This window comes from Synchiropus splendidus, chromosome 1 (assembly GCF_027744825.2).
Source record: "Synchiropus splendidus isolate RoL2022-P1 chromosome 1, RoL_Sspl_1.0, whole genome shotgun sequence".
Classification (NCBI taxonomy): domain Eukaryota; kingdom Metazoa; phylum Chordata; class Actinopteri; order Syngnathiformes; family Callionymidae; genus Synchiropus; species Synchiropus splendidus.
The window spans coordinates 43,428,328-43,451,389 of record NC_071334.1 but is presented as its reverse complement, the minus strand read 5'-3'; the positions used below and the strand labels follow the sequence as shown (position 1 = coordinate 43,451,389).

General features: G+C 42.4%; 2 protein-coding genes across 2 annotated transcripts in view; one reads left to right on the top strand and one right to left on the bottom strand.

Annotated features, from left to right (window-relative positions):
* The window catches only part of ntrk2b (neurotrophic tyrosine kinase, receptor, type 2b), a 17,117-nt gene extending 9,803 nt beyond the window's left edge, over positions 1-7,314 (top strand). The window contains exons 15-18 of the mRNA XM_053868828.1: positions 5-177; positions 940-1,180; positions 3,446-3,604; positions 4,221-7,314. Coding sequence (XP_053724803.1) covers positions 5-177; positions 940-1,180; positions 3,446-3,604; positions 4,221-4,406 — 759 coding nt within the window. The 3' untranslated portion in view covers positions 4,407-7,314. The remainder of the gene's footprint in view (positions 1-4; positions 178-939; positions 1,181-3,445; positions 3,605-4,220) is intronic.
* kcmf1 (potassium channel modulatory factor 1) lies at positions 4,838-23,062 on the bottom strand. The gene is made up of 7 exons (XM_053868816.1): positions 22,855-23,062; positions 18,958-19,125; positions 18,260-18,399; positions 13,655-13,756; positions 13,375-13,558; positions 12,999-13,293; positions 4,838-10,994 (listed from the first exon to the last, which is right to left on the bottom strand). The coding sequence occupies exons 1-7, from the start codon at positions 22,868-22,870 to the stop codon at positions 10,730-10,732; spliced, it is 1,170 nt and encodes a 389-aa protein (XP_053724791.1). The 5' UTR covers positions 22,871-23,062; the 3' UTR covers positions 4,838-10,729.

Sequence of the window (23,062 nt, the reverse complement as noted above, 5' to 3'; positions counted from 1 at the left end):
TCAGACGCTGAAAGAGGCCAGTGAGAGCGGCCGGGCAGACTTCTACAGAGAGGCCGAGCTGCTCACCAACTTGCAACACGAGCACATTGTCACCTTCTACGGTGTCTGTGTGGAGAGCGATCCGCTGATCATGGTGTTTGAATACATGAAGCACGGCGACCTTAACAAATTCCTCAGGTACGGCTCGACACAGTGACCGGCCTCTACGACTCACGTGGAGAGATTCCATGAGATTTTGAACACAGAGGCTTATGTTCCATCTCAAGGGTTCGGGCTTATTCTCACATCAACAATCTATTTGAACGCTGCTACCTCCATCATTCGCTAAGCAAATCCTGTTTGACCACCTGAAGCGCACCAACCGTCAGGTGGAGCTCAAAAGCAAAGTGTCGTCCATGTCGTAAAGTAAATTGTAAATAGTTCCACAGAAACTCCTAGAATTATGTTTGTGGCCTCGACTGCGTGGATGCCCGACTTGCCACATCCTCCACTCCCATGTTGCCGCGCCTGTTTTTGGCACACGATTTATGTTTAGTGAGAACACGCCGTTCTTCTTCTTGTCCAGGTCACACGATTGTCCCAGCATGTTGCTACCCTTCTGTCTCAGGACAGTCGCGTCCCCTCGATCAGACCAGCCTGCGCTCTCTTCTTCGCTTCCACCTGCATCATCGCTCTTCCTACTGCCTCCCTCTCACTCACACACCTTCCATACTGAATGACTTCGACTGACTTCCATGACTGAAACTACTCCACCACCTCAGTCTCACTACAAGTCTTGTAACTTTCTCTCCACTAAACCATGACGTAATCTAGCTATCAAGCTAAGCTAATCCAGCTATCGCTACTCCCTGCATGTAACCACGGTCTTCAACCAAAATTCCCCACAGGATCACGTTCCAAATCGCTTTGTCCCTATTTAAACGGCCAACTCTCCTGCAGGTCACATGGTCCGGATGCGGTGCTGATGGCAGACGGTCAGCACAGCATCCTGGTGGAGCTGACCCAGTCGCAGATGTTGCACATTGCACAGCAGATCGCGGCCGGAATGGTCTACCTCGCCTCACAGCACTTCGTCCACAGAGACTTGGCCACCAGGAACTGCCTGGTGGGAGAGAACCTCCTGGTCAAGATTGGGGACTTTGGCATGTCCCGAGATGTTTACAGCACAGACTACTACAGAGTAAGTCATGCAGCTCAGAGAGATGTGTGAAGCATGTGGCGAGACTGTCGGGTGGACCAAGCCGTTCAGACGGTCACTCTTAATACAATTTAAATGCAAATTCTATAATCTGCCGAGAACTACTGCTCCTATGGTAATAAGGGCCACTGGTGCACAAAAGCAGGGGCAAGTGGAGTATTTCAGTCTGCAAGGAGTTAATGCTGCATATTTTGCCATAGGAGCCAGTTTGTTCCGTCAGAGTGATCGGGGGCACTGATAGCCTTCAACTGGAGAGCGCTAAGGAGATTATTCTCTCATTTCTTCACGCTGGAATTAAGGTTAAATGAAGAGAAAAAAAGAAATCCACATTAAGGACGCTTTGATCCATGCAGTTCAAATCACACAGCGCCCTCTGCTGTTGGAATCCGCACTTGCAGCTTTGCGTTGCATTTTGAAGAGTCAAATAAATGAAACCCTCCAACGACCTGACAACAACTCTTCAACACAGTTGCATCATCTGCAGCCATTTTGTAATGTCTGCCATGTAAATATTTCAATACCTCAGACCGTCTTGGAAAATCAATACTGCATTAGCGGGGACGTTTAACTGTGGCCGCTTTTGATTTAATGGACACTTGTTTTACTGCTGATGTTTAACTGTTAGATAAGTACTTTTACCAACTACAATAAAAACTTTCACATGACAGTTTTTAAAAATGTGTCTTGTGAAGTCATATACACCCGAAGAAAAAGAAGTTTATTCAAGTGTACTATGAGTATTTGTACTGATACTGAGTCTGTGTACTTGACGTTTACTTTTGAAATACCACATATGAAAAAATACTCAAGTATGATTATTAAAATGAACTTCAAGTATACTTTTTTTTTTATTAGGGATTTCAACAATATTATTGGGGCGAATCAGAAGCGAAAGATGTGCAAAAGATCATGGGACTGGGTCAATGGTGGTAGACAAGTGTTGTTGTTATTGTCACATACCTTTGTTCCAACATTGTTTTGGTTTTATATTACTCAATTTCATTGAATTACTTTCACCATGTGACCATAGGTGATATTGTGATATGTACAGGTGATATGTACTGGGGCTGTACACTAGCGTATGTCTACTCATATGGAAGGTGTGTATGGTAAACATTTTGAAAGACTGAATTGAATGTTCATCAGTTAATCCAATAGGATAGAAAGTATATCACTACTACATTGGTAGTATGCTTCTTGTGCACTTGCTGAATACTTGAAAGTTTACTTCGGTAAAATGTTCCAATTCGATACAAAGAAGTATAAAATTACCATACTTTATAGTAAACTACTAGTTTATGGGCTGAACGATACATGCTACACTTATACTCAAGTATATGTAATAACATGTACTTTAACTATATCACTTTTTGCTAAGGGCATGACCTGATATGAACATATATTGTAGTAAATGTAGTAAATAAATTTGGGTCAGATCAATATGTAACAGTGAAACGTACACATTTCAGGTTCCTATTGTTATTCTTAAACATACCTGCTGTTACTGGGTTGGTTACCAGGTAATGACAATGAATAAATATTATTTTAATTATTCTATATGAATGTTTTAATAATAATTTAAATTCACATTGATCAACATAACAGAACTTTTCCTAAAGCAACATTTTTCAATAGTGCTGTTCCCTCTTATGTTATAAACATATTATATCATTTTATTGACATTTTTCGTCCTTCAAAAAGTTGACTTTTTTTTGCATGACCATATACGTATGAGAGCAACATTTACAGTATTATCTATGTTTTTGTTTTATTTATTTTTGCACTTCAGAGAGTTTTATTGATATGTGCTTTCGAGCTGCTTTGTAGGGCCGTTCGAAGGCCTTCTGTCATGGTGTGTGTCTAAGAGACATGAAGACAGGAAGCAGTACATTTTAGAGTATAATTATAGCTTTCATTTAAACTGATGGAAACGTGGCTGCCTCCAAACACCACCATGATTATTCGAACACATTCACAAGGGCAACGGTGTGAGAAGGACACGATGACCACGACTGCCATGGTTTGGTCGACAAGTTGGATGAAGAATGACATAGGTGACGAGGAAGAGGATGAATGAGGTTCATGGACGGGTTGAAAACAAGACGTAGTGAGGCACTGGCTGTAATGTCTGCAACATGGAGCTGAACATGGAACACTGAATGTGAAAGCATGAGTCACCACTAAACATAGCAGAAGTCGCATATACATTGGAATCTTATCGATCAATATTGATTTTTTTACCTGCAGGTTGGTGGTCACACCATGCTACCGATCCGGTGGATGCCGCCGGAGAGCATCATGTACCGACGGTTCACCACAGAGAGTGACGTGTGGAGCCTGGGGGTGGTGTTGTGGGAGATCTTTACCTATGGCAAGCAGCCCTGGTACCAGCTGTCCAACAATGAGGTTAGTGCTAAAGGAAGGTCCACTACTGCACAGTAGTGACATCCAAAGTCAAATAAGTATGTAAAAATGAGGACACCCGTTTTTTTCCTGATTCAGCAGAAATCACAGATTTAGCAAATATTTTGTTACATTTGAGACACTACACTTTAATGTTACGTCCCATTGTTTCATCTCTGTCAGTTTTAAATCAAAATCTAAAGCTAAATTTTAAATCTAAATATTAAATCGAAATTGAAATATAAAATCAAATCTTATATCTAAATGTTGCTGGCTTCATTCCTCCACAGTCGGCATCACAGGTAAGCAGCTCGCTCACCTGCGAGTCTGGTGGGTGGTCAGAGGCACCAAGGAGCAGAAGGGGGCGTCTAAATCTCCACTTGGCGGAAAGGAGCGTCTAAATCCTTAAAACTGACATTTTAGATTTAGAGTTAACACTTACACAGATGGAACAATGGGACGTAACATTAAAGTGCAGTGCGAAATCTGTGAAAACAAGATTTCTGCTAAATCATGAAAAAGAGGGGTATCTTCATTTTAACATTCGGCACCCCATATGCAGAGGGCCCCCAGACCACACACTTCACCACTCGTAACTTTTCGTCGTTGCTTTCTGTAGGTGATTGAGTGCATCACTCAAGGTCGGGTTCTGCAGCGGCCTCGCACCTGTCCTAAAGAGGTGTACGACCTGATGCTGGGCTGCTGGCAGAGAGAGCCCTACATGAGGCTGAACATCAAGGAGATCCACCGCATGCTCCAGAGCCTGGCCAAGGCCTCGCCTGTCTACCTGGACATCCTGGGCTGATCACGCCCCTGTATGTATCTCCCGTGTGTGCGCCTGCCTGAGTGTGTGTGTGATCGACTGTGCGGTGGCGCCGGCTTCAGCTGCCTGCACATCATGGGAGTTGAAGAGCGTCACCACGTGAGCGTCTGTGTACAATACTGGGCTGTACATGTGACTTTAAACGCTACTTGTCTGTGTCCTTACTACGTTGAGAGAAAAAAAAAAAAGCCTTAACTCTAATGTTTTGTTTTGTTTTTTCGTGATTTGCAGACTAAAAGGCATGTTGATCAAAAACAGCGCAGTGTTAAAGGTTTAGAAAACAAATAAAAACAGATGGTGACTGCAGAGTTTTGCAAAGGATGAATTTGTGTACTTTCTGTTGAACTCGCTGTCTTTCCTTTCTGTGAGGATTAAATAAAGGGAATTACATGACGGACACTGTATGGCTAGAACACACGCAGGAACTAACAACAGATGTTTTTCTTTAAGTGCGTTTCAAACAAACCTTTGTCCTAAGTATTTTGTTTAGTCATCAGTAATAAGACAATATACAAACACTTTTTTTTTTTCTCGTCAATATGTTTATTGTCTGTATAACGGTACAATAATGTTGTGTAATAACTCAACTCTGATTTTGGTTCAGTCTCTAAAGCACAGGGGCCGGGGCTCAGCCTGTCCAGATGAGCACAGTCTCTTTAAGTTTCTATCTATATTTAATTCACCAGCAGCATCACCACACTGTTGTTTTGTTGCCCAGGTTTCAGGCAGGAGCAAATCAGAGTTCCAGACTTGATGTCATAGAGTTGATACTTCAGGAAAGTTTTTTTTTTTGTCTGTGCAGCATCTAAAGCCGACAGAGACGGCTTGCTTGTGTGTTTACGTTTCTAATCCGATGGTGTTAATAATGTATAGCGTGCAAGTGTATGTTGAAGATCTCATCTTAAACTCTGGGCCGCCAGCTAAGTGAGCAGCATCATTAAGAGTCTGGCTGCTGGAAATGGGGCCCCAGGGAGCTTTTAGTCTGTCAAGAGGTGACTGATGCTGCTTTCAATGCGGTGGTGAAGCACTTTTGTCCTGACAGAACACCTTCATGGCTTAAAATACCGACTTGTATATTCGCCTTTCATCTTTATTCGACCTGCTACACAATAAGGGAAGAAGAATGTGAGTAAAAATAGTAACAATTGTTCCACCGATGACTACTCACATCGACTTACACTACTAGGTTGTGCTTTAAAAACTTTGTTTTCCCACTTGACTTGGAATTTTTAAATATTAAAGCCTAAACCCGGGGTGCAACTGTGTTTTGTTTTTTGTTGTTCATGTTATTGAAAGGCCAATTCCGTTGTCATACTTCTTTCACCGGACACAGCATGTACACAAACAACCGGATGAGAAGTCGTCGCTCAGTCACACACAACTGGAGCACCGTTCTGACGCGCATGTAGAAGTCTTGCACAGGTGGCAATCGTGGGTTTCACATATTCAGAAGGTCAATACTTTTCATAACTTGAAGCAATACTCACAGTCGAGTTTCTGTATTGTCATCCAAAACATGCAACTCAGGAACGGAGGAAACCAAACCGACTCCATGTAGCACATGCTTTAGAAAGAGAGAAAATCAATGGCGACACACAAACACAAGCCCCGTCTCCTTAAAATCGATCCTCCACACACTTAAAAGACTGTCATTTTTCCTTATTTTACTCATTTTAGAATGCAAGGTTGTCTATTTTACTTAAAAGTTGAGGCATCACTTAATCCCTGCTGCTGTGTGTATTGTTGAGTTTTGTTTTAAAACACCAACCTAGTAGTGTAGCAGACTCCATCTCCTGCACGAGTCCACCTCTGGAACACTTCAACCCCAACAGTCACCATGGTCTTCAGGCCACAGATGAAGCTACTCTGACTCATTCCTCTCAATGATCAAGGCCGTTTTTATGCACCTCTCTGTTTCCAATGGCTGTATAATAGTCCTGTCTCTGCTGTACATAAATGACTGTCGAAGATGTACAGTTTGATCATTGTCTATATGAATAGTAGGCTATGTTAAATAGTATCATCTGTTTTCAGCAGCTATGTCAAAAACTGTGCGACTATTCAAGTGTTATGGGCCACTGGCAATATGTGTAAATAAGGTTTTATTTAGTTTACGCTATTTGTCCTACATTTTATCACTTATTTGTGCTTGGTCATTATAGATCTTTTTTTTTAAATGTATTTATTTATTGAATTACTGGGGGAGGAGTGGCAACACTCAGCCGCAGCTTGTTTTGTTTCTCCGGAGAAGAGGATTAGGAAGAACTAACTCATCCATCCGTTCCTCTCTGCCGTGATGAGGAGCTCTCGCAGAGGTGATCTGAGACAAAGGAGCAAAGACTCAAACACCATGCTCCGCCCCGTGTGGCTCGTGTGACGGAGGTCAAAGGTCGCCTCCCGGCCCAGCGCAGCGCTCGACCTCTGACAGACTGTAGCTTATTTCGATCCTCTTTCAGAAGAATAACTGTGACTTTGCATCATGAATAGTATATTATTTTGAATGTAATCTAGAAGGGTCAGGACCTTTTTTTGAATGTAATCTTTGGAGGGTGGGCGGGACTATTTTGTAAATATATGGTTAAAGAAAAAGATGACACAATTTTCATTCCTGGAAAAGAAACAGCTTTTACTTAAGTTGTGAAAATAAAACACTATGTGTGTGTGTGTGTGTGTTTGGGAGAGAGAGGGAGGATGATGAGATGTGTGCATCTACACACACATCTGGAGCACATGTGTGTGTGTGTGTGCGTTCTCCTCTGGCAGGTTTAATCCCGCCATAATCAGCCAGTTCTATCAATCAATTCAAAGCTTTGTGCATCATGTGAGTAGCTTAACCCACAATTAATGGAGATGTTCCTTGTGATACTGTGCATTTAATAAAGGTGGTATGTCTTACAATAACGCTTGTAGCGGTACATTTTTACAACAACAGTAAAGCATGATTTATAGAGCTGCTCACAAAACCTCAGAAGTTTGGTGAGAGGAATGACACTTCCCCAGGCGGCGTTGGCTAGCTTGTATTATTGGGTATGAATGTGTCGGGAATTGCCATCTGCATAATGGGAATGATGAAATACAGATCCGGTCAAAAGATTTTAGAATTTACCTTTTGCACATTTGGATCTGAAAATGAGGTTTTACGTAGAGCTACATTATGCAAAAGCAAGAAGATGGAGTGAGACGGAAAGCTCTTTGAAAAAGTCATTTGTTGAAAACAACAAGCAAACTGAAACATGATCAAAAGTTTAAGAAAACTTTCAAAGAGTTAATACTGCTCAAAAAATTACAAAAAAAACTCAGAAGAACTCAGAACTCACGAAGGGCCTCAACTGACTGGACCTGATGGCCATTTTGATAAGCTTTCCTTGCCATCCCTCCCCAAATGTTCTGAGTGGGATTTAAATCAGGGGAGCATGCGGGATGGTCCAAAGATGGCTCTTACATATATAGCGCTTTCCATGCTTATCCAGCAACCAAAACTAAGTCACCACTGACGGCAGTAGGCTGCAACGCAGCACGCCATCTGAACCATCGGGTGCTAACCAAGGTAAAGTGTCTTGCTCAGGGACGACAAAACCACATCAGGAGCAGGGATTGAACCAGCTACCTCTCAGTCACAGAAACATCTCCTTGTCACGCCAGTAACATTGGAAGCCATCTGGACCGTCAAGGTTACATTGTTTATTATCAGAGAATAAACTTTTTTCCACCTTTCAGTGCCCCATGTTTGATGCTCCCTGGCAAAGTCTAAACGGGCAGTTTTGTGGCATTGAAGAAGACGATGTCTTTGAATTGGTTTTTGAAACCCTTTTCTTGCTGATGCCGTCGGATGGTTATTACGCTGCAGTCGGCACCAGTAGGGTGAGTCAAGGAGCGCCACGTGTCTTGACAGCTGATCCAGCTCAGCGCAGGTGTCATTTTTTTGAGTGTACCACTTGACGTTTTTGTTCCAAAATGCTCAGGATCTTTAAAAAATGCAGAATGACTGTCGGGCTGCATCCAACCTCAGCAGCCATGGCACGCTGCTAGAGGCCTTGCTTATGCAGCGCGACCATCCGACCACGTTCAAGAAGAGAAAGCTTCTTAGCTTTAGGCATCAGGAGGACTTGCCTGGCAGAAAATGAGAATTTTGAGCAGATTTTAGCTTTTATAGCCTGCGGCCTTAAACCGTTTGATCAGGTGATAAACAACCTATTTCAGTTCATGTATCTATTTTTTTTTATGTTCCAAATGTCTGTTCTGTCTCACTCTCTAGGTCCAAATGTGCAAAATGCATATTGTAGCTAGTTTTCAACTGGTCTTTTTTGATCATGTCTGTATGTCTAGCTTTGTGGACAGAAGCACAAATGGCTATTATTCAAGTGCTGCTCTTCAATGGTGGGGACGTCAAGGAGTAGGTTTTTGCACACGACGACAACTGGTTGACATCCAGCAGCACGTTGTGATGGAGAAAAAGAAGGACTGGAAACACAGACAACTAGAGCACTGGTGGCAGCTGACGGGGTGTGACTCCTAGGGGTTTGACATTGGCTTGGGTGGACCAGCGGCTTAAACAAGTAGCCAACCCTTCTTCATGTGCTGTGAAAGCGATCCAGCAGGCACCATTTGTTTCTAACAATAACTGCAGGAGAGTGACAAGAGCAGCTGCTATGAAAGGACTCGCAGAGGAGCAACGACAAACAGCCATAAAAAACTTTTTAAAGGGGGTTTAAGTCGACATTTTAGCTCCTACTCTTCACATTTGACGAGCCTCCCTGTCAGTGAATTATATATTCTGATTTTTCAAACAGGCGGGATGAGGTTCAAAGCCCCTCAGTGTGGAGCTCATTTGGCCATGGAGTGGTCAAAGATGTTGGGAACTTCTTCCTCTGCAGGCCAGGTCGAGACGGATCAAGGGAAAAAGCCTGCTCCATCTCTGGAAGCCTCAGGAAGAGGCAGGCTGCATGGAGGTGGTCTGTTGGTTTTCTAACATCACATGAGCAGTCCAAACCAAAGAGAACAGTTTTGAAGGCTTTTATAATGCTTAGGCCCAGGAGATGACAACACAAGGTGCAAACTCTTTTTTTGGTTGGTTTCATCAAAAGCTTTGTGCAGTTTGGGTTTATTGTAGTCTAAATGTACAATAAAAAGTCTGCCCATGTCTTAGAACTATTATGAAAGTTAAAACGCACAAATCCAATATACATCTTATTGTATATTACACAAGAGGATCGAAATATAGGCAAGTAGGTGGCGTGATCCATTTGTCAAGGCTCAGAAGACTCAAACAAACAAACATGAATAAATAGAAAGTGCTATTCTTAGCAGAGGAGGAAAAAAAAAAATCAAAACCCTAAAAAGCACAGCTGCATTGTGGGCAGTCTCAAGCTCCTATTACCCAGTAAAGAGAGTGAATGACATGAAGCTTATCTATGAATTATGAAAGGTCATATACAAGGTCTGTACAGCTTAGCGCACAACCAAAATACCAAGGGAATGTTCAGATCATAGCTCTGAATTTGTGTGGCTCTGCTGAAGGGTAATGTGGAGCTGAGAAACACACGGAGCAGTGTTCCAGTCGACGCTTCTGTAGGAGAGGATCCGCTTTTCCAACATATTACCAAATGAACTAGCTAACTGCCTGTCGGTTCAGCAGGCCGCACTATAGTCAATACTTTTCATAACCATCTTAAGAACTTTGGGATATCCAAGTTGTTTTTTTTTGTATTTTTTTTACAGTCATGCACGCTGCAAATAACTGCATGCAGTGGTTATGGTAACCCATCCAAGCACTTTTTATTAATATTCATGAACACACACACACACACACACACAGACAGACAGACACACAGAGCAGCTTCATCAGAGGAGGCAGCACCCTCTCAACATGTGATGACGGTGAAGTATTTATACTGAGAGCCATTTGCATGTCACAGGACACAAAGGTCTGCCGCAGCTGCCTGTGACAGCTGCCTGATCAAGAAAAACATGTTAGGTGGTTTGATTATCAACTTCATATATATATATTTGTTTTCTATATATATAATTCATATATCTCTCTTATCGCACTCGCTCACTCAGTTGCCATGGCCCACTCCATCATTTAAACCCACTTGCGCTCATTTATTTTTGTTCACAATGTAACAAAAGTGGTGACAGGCCTGAAATTACAATCACCAAAAAGAAACTCAGAAAAATCGAGGAGGGAGAACGGTGGGCGATCCCAGGGAGGGGGGTGGGTGGAGGGATGGTGTCTGCTGCTGTTGGCCGCTGCCTGTCACTGACAGTTGCAGCAGAGAGGACATAGTCTGCTTGATGCTCGGACATCAAAGAGGCGGTGGCGGAGGCTCCTTCCCCGAAGAGCTGCTCTCTTTTAGCTGAAGGTTCTCCAGGGCCACGTCTAAAGGCATAATATCCACGCAGCCCATGGCTCCGAAGTCGCCGAAGTCTCGACGCTCGTCTTCGTCGGAGGAAGAGCTTTCTTCATGCATCAACGTGGACAGAAGTAGCTCCTGGACAAACAGGCTGCGGTCGGCTCGCTCTCCTTCTAGAAACTGACGTTCTGCTTCAGACATCTTCGGCTCATTTAACCTGGGAGTGGGGACAAATTTGAGTTTGTAACTCTGCTGAACTACACCTAAAAGTGCCAAAATGCAAACACTTTAGCTTCTTTTGCTCAAAAAAGTCGGTTCAAGTTTGCAGAAATAAACATTGTCACTGAAGCTTTTCATGGTGAATCAACATGGGATTGTTTTGGTTTCCTGCTTAGGACCACAGCTGGATGAGCTTCACAGCACACTTATCCCAAGCAGGTCGACAGTCCACTCCAATTCCTCCACATGACAGGTCCCAAAGTCCAAGACTATAGCTCAGAAAAGGACAAAGTGCGGTCCAGGGGCTACGTGTGGCCCTTCACCTGCATGTATATGGGCCTCAAGAGATCAGGGCCAAACTACAAAAGAAATTGATCTTGAAACGCTATTAATAGCACTAAAATGGAGCTTTTATGCCATTTCCATCGTTACTTAACCAAGATGTTCACCACTTCCAAGAGTTCTGTTTCATCCTGACAATAATGAAACAAGTGTTTAAACTAGGGCTGAATGATAGTGTTATCGTATCTATATCGCAACATTACAAATTAAAAACATCCACGATATTAACATTACAAAAACAAAAATACGGGGACGCAGCCACTCACATGAGACACTCATGAGTGCGGAGCTCACTGTCGCTGCGGAGTCTGCACTGATTCAGTGGCCTAAGAGATTTTTTTAAGTTAAAAACGATGGCAGTAAAGCAAAGCAGTGCGACAAAGTCTTTCACCACCTGAACCACTTTTACTGCCCAAGAGTGCGAAGAGAGAAATGATGCAGGAGAGGGTCAGTGGTCAAGTTAGAGGAACATCAGCTCCATTCCAAGTTGACCTATAGACGGGACACCGTGTGTGGCAGGGGGACCGACACAGCACCGGTGACTTCAATGAAGCCTTACTGCTCGGTCCACTGATCACACTGACGCACAAGACACGTGGCAGCTGGGATGATAACAACAACAACAAACATGGAGGAATCCGCTGAGAATACGTTACTTGGACTGATGGGGGGCAAGTTTCATTTTAAGACATGAAAAGAGCTTAAAGTTTAAATAAGGTGACATAAAAAAAACTTCATTCACATTGAAAAAAGTGGCTTCTTGTGGCAAATATAATAGTTGATATTAATTCATCACAAATTCTCTAATTAACCAGATTATTTTTAAATCAAATCCCACCCCTAGTTGCCCATATGCCTGCCACATCACGGACAGGTTAGACCAGGGGTGGGTAAACTGTTCCACACAGGGCCGCAGTGGGTGCAGTGTTTTGTTCCAACCAATGTAATTTTCTTTCAGCTGCACCTGATTGGTTAAACTGTGTGAGCTAGTTTGGTTGAAAGAAAAACCTGCACCACCCCGGCCCTTTGAGGACCGGATTGCCCACCCCTGGGTTAGACCCCCTGCAAGTAGCTATGACAGACCTTGCTTAATGCTACTGTGAATGTGGGTCAAGGACTGAAAGGCAGACAACACAGTGGACGGTGTGGCAGCTGTTCTGAGAGAAAAATTGAACTTGAAAGAAATGAATGAAATCCGTAGACAAGGCTTCTGTTTGTCGACGTCATCACCACCTGTCAGCTGATCTTGGCAGCACTATACCATTTCAATATCGAGATATCTGCCATGCAATATCAAGATATGACATTTTGTCCAGATCTTTCAGGCTTAGTATTAACTATACAATGAAATAACACATTTCAAGCATATAATGTCACACACAACTGGCCTTCTTGAAGTAACAAAAATGAAGTAAAACTCAAAACTCTTTTTCTTGTCCTGTCTTTTGGCTTAGGAAGTGTCATGGCCCATCCCTGCTATAGCACTAGCAGATGCAAATCTGGTCTCGTCTTGAACACAAGTTGGAATGGTTACCACGGTGTCATTCTAATGTAGTCAGGTTGGTTGAGAGAGTAAACAGCTGCTGCTGCGGCTTCTACTGTTGTATATATCTGTGGCTCTTTTTTGTTGCATGCAAAGCAGGGACAGCGTCACACTCACCGTGCTAATAGGAACTGGGAGCTCTGCGATGAGGATGAGGGGTTGCTCTCATTCACGGCGGTATTGTTGGCAGTGACTGTGCTGGGGGGCGGGATGGCATTGCCAGTGTTGCCTGGATTGTTGCTGCGCCTGGTGGCATGGCGGACTGCCTCCACTTGTTGTCGCGCTGCCTGTGCCTGCTGCCTCTCCAACTGCAGTTGCATCTGTAGCTGCTGGAGCTGAGAGGCTGAAGGCCCTGATGAGTTTATCTGGCCGCCTGCTGCCCGCCGCACACCTGACAGCTGGGACAACAACTCTGCAGGAGACACCAGGCAGCAATGAGTGAGGACCCATCATGCTAGTTCTGGTTTTACATAGGAGTTAAGCACGTTCTCACCTGCAATTGGGTCCATTGCTTCTCTGTTGCTGGGGGAGTAATTGGAGCTCTGTGACGACGAGGATGACAGTCCTCCTGAAGAGCCACTAGTAAAGTGCATATTCGTCCGCCGCGCTCTGGGACCGCCGAGTCCTCGTCCAGGGTGGAACATCCGGCGTACATGCCGTACGCTGCTGGACTCATCGTGGGCACGAAACATTAAGGACAAGAGCAGTTATGAGAGGATGTGTGAGGAGTAAATGGACTGGTCGAGGCATTTCTACATAGACAGAAAGGATATTAAATCTCTTGGAGCTCTGTGTTCAAGTGTGAGATGTGCTGTGAAGTCATCTGTGACGTGATTTGGGTCCCCTCCGGGCAAGGCAGCACATATTGGACATATCTGGAAAGTAAGTAAGAAAGGTGTCTCAGTTTAGTTAGCCTCTCATCTCAACGTGAAACAGTACATTTTTGACTGTAGGGATGCTCCAATCCATTGGTCACCAATCATGATCGGCCGATTTCAGCGTGATCTGTGAATGCCTGTCACTGACGATCACAATAAAATTTGCATGCTGCAACACATGCACAGGAAAATGCTGTGCAGGGAAGCACCTTCAAATGAAACACACCATTTAAAGCTCCAGCACTTGACGGAGCACGGAGAGTTTTCTCGGCTCATGAAAGTGAACTGCGGGTTCCTCCGCAGCAGCTGTTAGCGCAGCTGACGCTTAGCAACACCCGCCGGTCCAAGCGTGACATTGAGAACGTTAAGCTTATTGCCCAAAAATAATTATTAATTTCACCGAGCTATATGAGCAGCCTTTCTCAGGTGTCGTTTACGTGGAGACGAAAACGGAAACGACAGGATCCGTTGCCGTTCCGGAGTAAGGTGCACCATTCGCTAGCCACCTGAATCTGAAAAGTTTGAAAATGACCGCAGTGGAAACTTTCAGAAATACAGTGCTCTCTGTCACAGGCTCCCATGACGTCGGTATGTCAATATTTCACGGACATAGCACAGTTTCTGGAGATTCACCAAACTGCGGCGTCTCATATCGAATTAAAGGTTTTTCAGTTGTCCTTTTCACACAATAGTTGCTGCATTCAGCAAGGTTTTTCTATTTTTTGCCTCCTTGAAGAGGTACATTAAAACGTATATGAATTAAAATGATTTAAAGTTTATTTTTTCACATCATGCACACAGAAGGTCTCACCCTGATTGGAACATCCCTAGTTTTACCCTATCTTGTACGATTTCTCACAACTAAGTTACAAACTTGTGAAACCATCAGACTGTTCTCTATTCTCAAAGTGTTGACTCAACTGTGCAACAAAACATAAGATTTATTTATTTTTTTCCATGCAAATTTGACAATTTGAACACAAAACTTTTAAGTCTGAAAGTGCTCTGGAAGTGCAATAACACTTTTTTAATACAATACTAACATAAAACTTTTCTCACACTGAGGGTTCTGAAGTCTTTAGTATTTCTGCAATAAAAAGCATCTGTGCCGTCTCCTCACTCCTGCTTTTTTTGGTCCGACTAGCAGAACATGTGAGAAGTGACATGCTACTGTTTAGTGCAGGGCCATTGCTTGTCTGGGTAAAGATTGCAATGAAGTGGAAATTAATCTAGAGTTAGTAGTGTTAAAGTGACAGCCTTATTTATGTTGTGGAGCTTCACTCTACAACAGTAGTCGTTCTTATCTTTGTGTGTTCATATTTCAGAGCAAATTTATTTGGTAATGGATTTAGTTTCAAGCCAAATATTAAACAGTGAGGCAAACATGGTCTGTAATGAACCGTTGTTCACTAGTGGTTCTGACAAGGAACCCTCCATTACGCCGCGCAGGTGAAGGCTTGTGTTCGAGGAGCATCACCTTCATTCAAAGTTTCCTGAGCTTAATCGCACAGACTACATGTGTGAGGATGACATGCAAACAGTGTACACCACCTTTCCCCACATATGAGAGTCAGACGGCTAAGAAATTTAATGTTGAAATGTCTCCGTTGCTTTGGTGGAACGAGAGAGAGGAGGAGCATCGCAGATCCCGATGTAGCAGCAGTTTTGGGAAACACAAATGTTCTCTGTTGAGTCATGTGCTCCCTCGTGAGGGGAACTTAGTTTCTAAATTTGTCAACACTAGCATCACACGAGCGTCTTTCAAATAATGGAGTGGAGATGAGTTGACAGTGTCAGAGGCACAGGACGTGAGCGATGACTGGTGAAATTAACATCTTGTCTTGTTTCAGTCAGCGAAAATATAATAGCATGTATCATAACAGCACTATCATGTAGACAAAGAAATATTAGAAAATATAGACTTGCCCTGCAGATATTTCACAACATAACATTTCAAAACATAGACCAGCCAATACATGTTATTTTTCCCCCTGAAGAGGACATCTTCAACATTTGAAACTTGTTTGCTGTGTTATTAAAAAACAAAGAACAAAACTAACAGCAACCCAAATGTTCAGAGTTTTGAATGAGACTGCAGATGTGTCTGGCAAGCCTGTCACAATAAGCAATGAGTCAATTAATCGTACATTAATTCAAAATTAACTTGGCCACTTTGACTGCCTGAATTAATTGCATATTGGGTTGTTTCAGTTCCTCTTCTCTCCTAGCTACTGGTCCGTCTTCGCCAGCTGACAGGAGAGTTCACACTGACCATGATATCAGACATCTCTCCAGTTGGATTTGCGCCACAGCAGAATGAACAGAGTGAACCGTCTTGTCGCCTCAGGGGCAGTTGTCTAGCTCACTCACTGTAGCAAGTTAAGGAGACCTGTGCAAACCAACTCAAGACACAGTAACTTGGTTGAAATAAAAGGAAAAACGTGATTGCAAAACCAAGTGTGGGGATATTTTGGCTTCAAACCTGAAGTGCAAGGTGAGCAAAATAACGCGGACGGGTCAGTTTGTAGAATTTTGTGCAATATAGTGACAACAAAAAGTGCAACATCAAACATGTATGCCTATGTGTACCACAACCACCACCGCAGTTTTATCAAGTTCATGCTTCTTTAAGACATTTCAACGACAATAGCAAAATACATTTCATTTTAAAGGCGTGTATTATTTTTCAGATATTCTAATTCAATTAATGGGTGATTTGGTCCCAAATTGAAGTTGACAACAACATTGTTTATCAGCAAGATAATTGGTCGACCAGCAAAATTGGTTATCGTGACAGGCCTTGCTCTGCATAGTATAGTGCGGAATCAGATGCTGCTTTACTTGGTCCTCAGCAAGAAAAAAAAAAAAACTAATTAATTTGACTGCTAAGTCATTTCATAGATCTTTCCTGCCTGACAAAGTATCGTTTTTTCACCAGTGAGAATCGATCTATTAAGTTCATTTAAAAAAAAAAAAAAAAATCAAAACGCGCAGCAAGACCGCGTTAGAAAAAATACCTGGCAACCCATTCCACCGCCACAGTACAAAATCTCCTGGACCCCTATTTGCCAGTGCTGTGATAGCACCATCTTCCAGAGTCACTGCACTGTCTGCTTTTGACAGAGCGGTTCCACACCAGTCAGATTCATCAAACTGTCAGACCCATTTCTCATATCTTGGTTATTGGATCATTTCTGTGGTCTGTGGTGACAAGCATAAAGCGGTGTGATTAAAAGTCAAAGTGTTGAACTTGAGAGTGTTGAAAACTTACTGGATCCACTTTGCATTCCAAGGACTGACTATGTCTATCTACTCTATGTTAACACAGTCTAGACGAGGGAAGATGTAGAAGCCCCATACGTCAGTTTTGCAGGCGAGGGGGCCTCTTTACACTGTGCCCAGGGTTGGACATGCTGTTTTGTTGTTTTAGTTACCATGGACTCACGCTCAAATCCACATCTGCAACACTATTACCAACTCACTCACATCTCCTTTCTCAGCATGCTGATTGATGGGAGGATACAAGCAACTAGCGTAGCTTTGGAAGTCTTGCAGAGCGGCTCCATTAATAAAAATATTGATTGAATCGAACTTAAGGAAATATTGCCCATGAATATTGATCATTTTATTTTGTAAAGCACCATTTTTATTTGTCAACAAAAGTGTTTTATACATCTACCATAATTTCCGGACTATAAGACGCTACTTTCTTGACCTGCTGTGGTGTCATAACTTCAGATGCGCGGATGAAAATGGCTCATTTTCAGTGCTTCAATGTGAATAAAAGATGTGATAAAGTTCAGAACATTGCCGAGTTTGTTTCAAGAGTCCACCTTGATGCTGGACCCCGCTTTCTAAAGTAAGTAAGTTTAGTGGGTGCGGATAATATTCTGGTGCGCTCAACACGGTAGCTATAGTTAAAGACACATGGCCAGCATTTCAGTTGCATACGGCAACGGCAATAGTAGGTCTTAATATTTGTTGATCGAAGTAACGCTAGTTTCCAAGTCATTTCTCCTGCATCCACCATATCTCACTTCTAGCAATGAACTTGTCAGCGTCACATCATTCCTGCACAACTATCATGATTCTGCAGCAGCACCATTTTCATTATCTCATCTTTAATTAAGTGCACATGATCCACTCCTCCTCACTCAGATTCTACCTAGCCTTGGTTGTAAAAACAAATTTTGGTAAAATACAAGGACAATACCAGCAAAAATCACATGCAGCGATGACCTTATCACAACAGTAGTGAAGTCATCACCCACCGGCCCCTCGATGTGTTGTTTAACTCTTCATGTCAACAAAGTTATGAGAATGTATGCAGTAGTTTGACACGTTCTTCAGTTACATCAGCTAATCCTAAATAAATAAATATTTCACTGGGTTTTCTTTACTGTAGTGTCTCAAGCTGTCCAGCAATGCATTGCATATTTTCCAATTATTTAGGGGATAAAAAACAATTTACGTGAATGTGTACGTTTTTCATGTACTCACCACCTCTGTAGACGTCTCTGCATGCTCTGAGGTAACATGTTCCTGTAAGGACGTCTCTGTGTAGCCCATCTTGCCACAATATGGACATGTGAACGACTGGGGTTGCTCTACTGAAAAAGTGTCTCCTCCATAATACAAGTCTAGAAATAAACAGAACATTTCAGTCAATCGTCAGCTGCCAATAATAATGCCTTAAACAAATGAAGATCGATGAGGGTTCATGGAGAGGTTTAAGTGTTTTACTGGTTGAAAAGAATGAATTTCAGCCAAATGGAGACATGCGTGGAGAAATGCTTTTGTTTTGAAACCCACTTTTGCCAAGAGTTAGTCAAATGCTATGACAGGTAACAAAAAAGGACCTGCACAAGCACCAAATCAAGTTTTACTTCACATTTAAACATGTTTTACTCAATGTGACAAAGAAATCACTCTCTTGTTCAAAAGCCACAAAGACATTTATCAGCATGAAGCTCTCAGCAGGCTGTCAGTATGATGGAACTGCTTGGCAACATGTTTCACCAATAAATACAAGTTCATCAAATAATATGAGGTTCAGTGTATGCAGTTTTGTGTACTAATCATGAACCAGAAGAGCCATTGACCTCCAAACCAAATGGTGCAGCTAAGGATGAGTTGCTATCAGTGTAAGTGATGCTCCACACACAAATACATTTCTGATGCCACTGACACTCCCTTACCATAGTCTACCCTAGTTAATATACACTGCATTGGGTGTTCTGTGGTGTGTCTCGTCGTCGTGGCTCCGCTCTCGTAACACGATGCACACAAGTCGTAGTCGTAGCAAATTAAACACTTGAATCGTCTCCCTCTGAAGTTCCCTTTCAAACATGCGTCACAGCTCACACCTGCAATAAAGAAACCAGTGTCAAGACAAACATGACAATGAAGTCTTAAATTCCTTCAGACCGAGGAGTCAGTGGTGCACTTATCTCTGCCAGTCTCCGACACTCATGCTAGTATGTGTTTTGGAAGGCCACCAGTCCCTCATAGAGTACTACATAATCAAGTGTTGCGAAAATGAAGCATGCATTTATAACAAGGACAGGTTCAATTGCTAATCTTACATGCGTAACTATCTACCCACAACTTTTAGTTAAAAAGGAGAATGAAACAAGTCATTTTCAATATAATGAAATAGTTACCAAAGACACTCTTTCCAGCAAAACCTTAAGTAGTTCATGTAACACGGGAAAACTAATTAGTATTTTACTATTTAAGGTATGAGCTATAGCACTGTCATAGTCCTGGGAGATTAGGATTCCAATATTAAAATACTTTTTATAGGAAATGGCATTTCATACAAAAATGTAGTGCAACACAATTATATCATGCTTTCCAAAGAAAAATAACTTCAGGTAATTATTAATTATTTATAAAACCATAATAACTTATAACATATATATATAACATATATATATATAACATATATATAACACACAAGTAGAATTTGGGCAGGTCAGGAAAAATGTGACTGATGAATGCCCTCTTTATCTGCCTCCAAAAATGTTCCATCCAACGGCACAATGGCATACAGTGTCACCATCCATACTCATGTTCATGTTAAGCAGAGCCATTAGCCTCACAAAAATCCAAATTAGCCTGCTTGAACAACAGTGGTCGGAAATGTTTGGACAACTTTAAATATGACTGTACATGGAATACAGCAACCATCTGCTATTCCTACAAAGCAAAGCTAACAATAGTAATGGTCAAATACATACATAAACTGTTTTAATGATGAAAAATCTCTACACTTAGGGATGGTCATTTACATTTTTCTTGTTGCTTATACATCTCCATGGTAAATGAGAGTTTAATTCCAACAGGAGAGCATGCAAAAGCACTCCTTCAATCAATAGAAATATTATGACAGCCTTAGTACGAAAATACATACCCTCTTAGCTGGTGTTTAAAAGGATATACTAATAGCTTGATGTTCCATTCCAGAGACACTGGAATGACTTGAGATATACCCGAGCTTCCTATAATATATAAGTACTTGGGACTTCTCCTGGAACAGGGCAGAGTAAGGATGGGCGATAACTTATCGTACACGATATACCGCCAAACACAATCTCCACAATGACAATTCTGCATCTCATGATAAATTCGATAAAGACGTGACACACTCGCTGCATTGGACCAGCACACGTGAACATGACTAGACCATGACCATCTCCATCTCCAGCTCCGCCGCATTTGACCACAGACACCGGTGTGTTACAGTTGAGGAGAGTGTGGTGGACTTTGGTTAACAATCGCAGTTTTAAACCTATGATAATGGCACTGGTCGACTCCGAGTCTGCGCTAGTGCCTTGGCAAAACAGCGTGGTGAAAATAGTTGGATATTGGAGTGACCTCCGCTCCGCTATTGGCCTCTTCCATGTCCCCATTAGGGTGCACTGATCGCAGAACCACTCTCACAGGCAGCACTAATGCTACGACCCAGCATCAGTTAGGGACCATCAACAAATTCTAAAGGGGTCAAAGTATTAGTGAAATCTTCAATAAGGCGATGGAAAACAACCATTGTAGGAGAGAGAATTGTGAAAAGCTTATTCATCACACAAGACAAAGGACTGACAGTTTGTATCATGATTTGGAGAATAGAATATGACTAAACGACCATTTATGCACATGATTTCTAATATTTCTTCAATAGCATCTAGGAAATGTGTCCAGACTGGTCCATAGTTCAAGTCAACTGTTCAGAGACATGAGATACAGCAGAGAGATGACTCAATTTAACCCCTAAATAAAGCTGGCAGAGGAGTCTGTCAGACACCAGCAGCTTCTACCAAAGATGTGAAACACTGAATTTCTCATCTCTACACTTAGTTAACTATTTAAACATAAACTAATAACGATGTTGGAGACAAACTCCACTAATGAGTTTCATCATAAAACAGTTTTAAGAGAGACCATAGCGTCCAACACATACAATGAAAATGTATTTATCGTGATAATTATCGTTATCGCTGAAATTACAACATTTATCATGACAACTTTTTTTGTCCATATCGCCCATCCCTAGAGCACAGAATGTCCAAATGCAAAATTGATCATTCGAGAAAGGACAATAAACATGGCTTTTAATGAAGCATTTCTCACAATCATCAGTGTTCCCAACCACTCAATCACAAGTTGCACCGACTGTATAAGATTTGTGTCTTGAAAAAGATTGAAAGCAGTCACCTTGTCCATCACTGACATTTAAAAAAAAAAGATTTTGGATGTTAACAGACTGCTCAAATGAAAGACTATTATTGGCATAATTCCTGATGCCTGTATTGTCCTTGGATGCAACCTGCTGAATAATTAAGTCTTATTGCTTACTGCTATTATGAATAGTTTAGATGTTCCTCTTTTGACTGATGGTGTTTGATATGGGCAACTTGTTTGCTTTTAAAAGGGTTTCCTTCAGGTAAACAAATGTCTAGCGTAACCCACTGCTCACAGCCATCAACAGATCAAATCTCAAACTGGTCCAGAACTCAGCAGTGTGGTTTCAAATGGGTTCTAACAGATGACAAAACAGTTTTTGCTTCGAGGCACTGGCTCTGTGTCCACTTCAGAATTGGCTAAAATTTGATTGATAGTGACTTTTAAAGCTTGCCTTGGTCTGTCCGCTGAATGAGTGAATGAATACCAGGAGCCTGAAGTTTTGCTGAGTACTTATAACCATAAATAATATGAACGCAATCATAATCACATCACAAACGCCACTTCACAATTTATGCTTCTTTGCCGGCTTTTTTTTGGGTGAGAAGATGGAAAGTAATATGTCCCACCACTGCTGGAGGGGTACATTGAGCTTTGATTTGCTTTAGTGTGAAAGCCTCCATTGAACTAAACAAAACTGACAATACCGACAGGTAACACTTATGCTTGCAGACAAAACTGTGACTGAACATCGCATTTTTCATCTCCAAAAAGCCCCTGTCACAATACACATTGAGGCTTCATACTTGCTGCTTCATCCACCCTATTTCGTTTTTGTTTAAAGTGACACGGTTTAGTGAATTCAAATGCCAACTGATAGTTCACGTCTATCACTAGTACCAGGCTAGAAACGTATGAGCAACCCAGCTGGTTTCGATCCACAGCGCTTGTAAAGTTACATGAAGGATTCTGGTCCGAGTTTGAGGCCTGGGACTTTCTGCCTTCCTGATGACAGTGCATTCACAGTGCTGTGACAAGACGGAGCGGTGCGGTGGCAACATCGGCGCATCATAACACATATTAGGTCGAAATATACCACAGTGCAGTAGAATGCTTGGCCATTAACGGCTGGCTGTTGTGGACGTTGCAACAGACGCCTCCAAGTGTAGCACACGTTAGCACGCTCGCTGGCCTAGCAACGGCTAACTGCTAAGGTACGCTTGTTTTCCGACAACAACTCACTTTACTATGGTGATTAAAGCACATTCTTCGAGTTTACTTTGTACAATGGCACAACAACTGAACATGTGCACTTGGAGCAGCTACAAATCTCACGACCTGAGCAGAAATGATAGCAGCTGGCTAACGAGCTAGCAGCTCAGGTAACGCAGCTAACGTGTTTATCCACTCACCCTCATGTCGGGACATCCTACACACGGCGACACAGCCCCTCCTTGGGCTCCCCAGCTCGCTGAACGGGGGACGGAACAGTTTAGAAAACCCCAAAATTGAAAGCGGACTTCACCCTCGCCTGTTTGTGGAGCAAGATGGATTCCCTAACAGCTTTCAATTTGTTCCGTTTCCCCTCCCAGTCATTTGTCAGCTGGTTCTGCGGGTAAA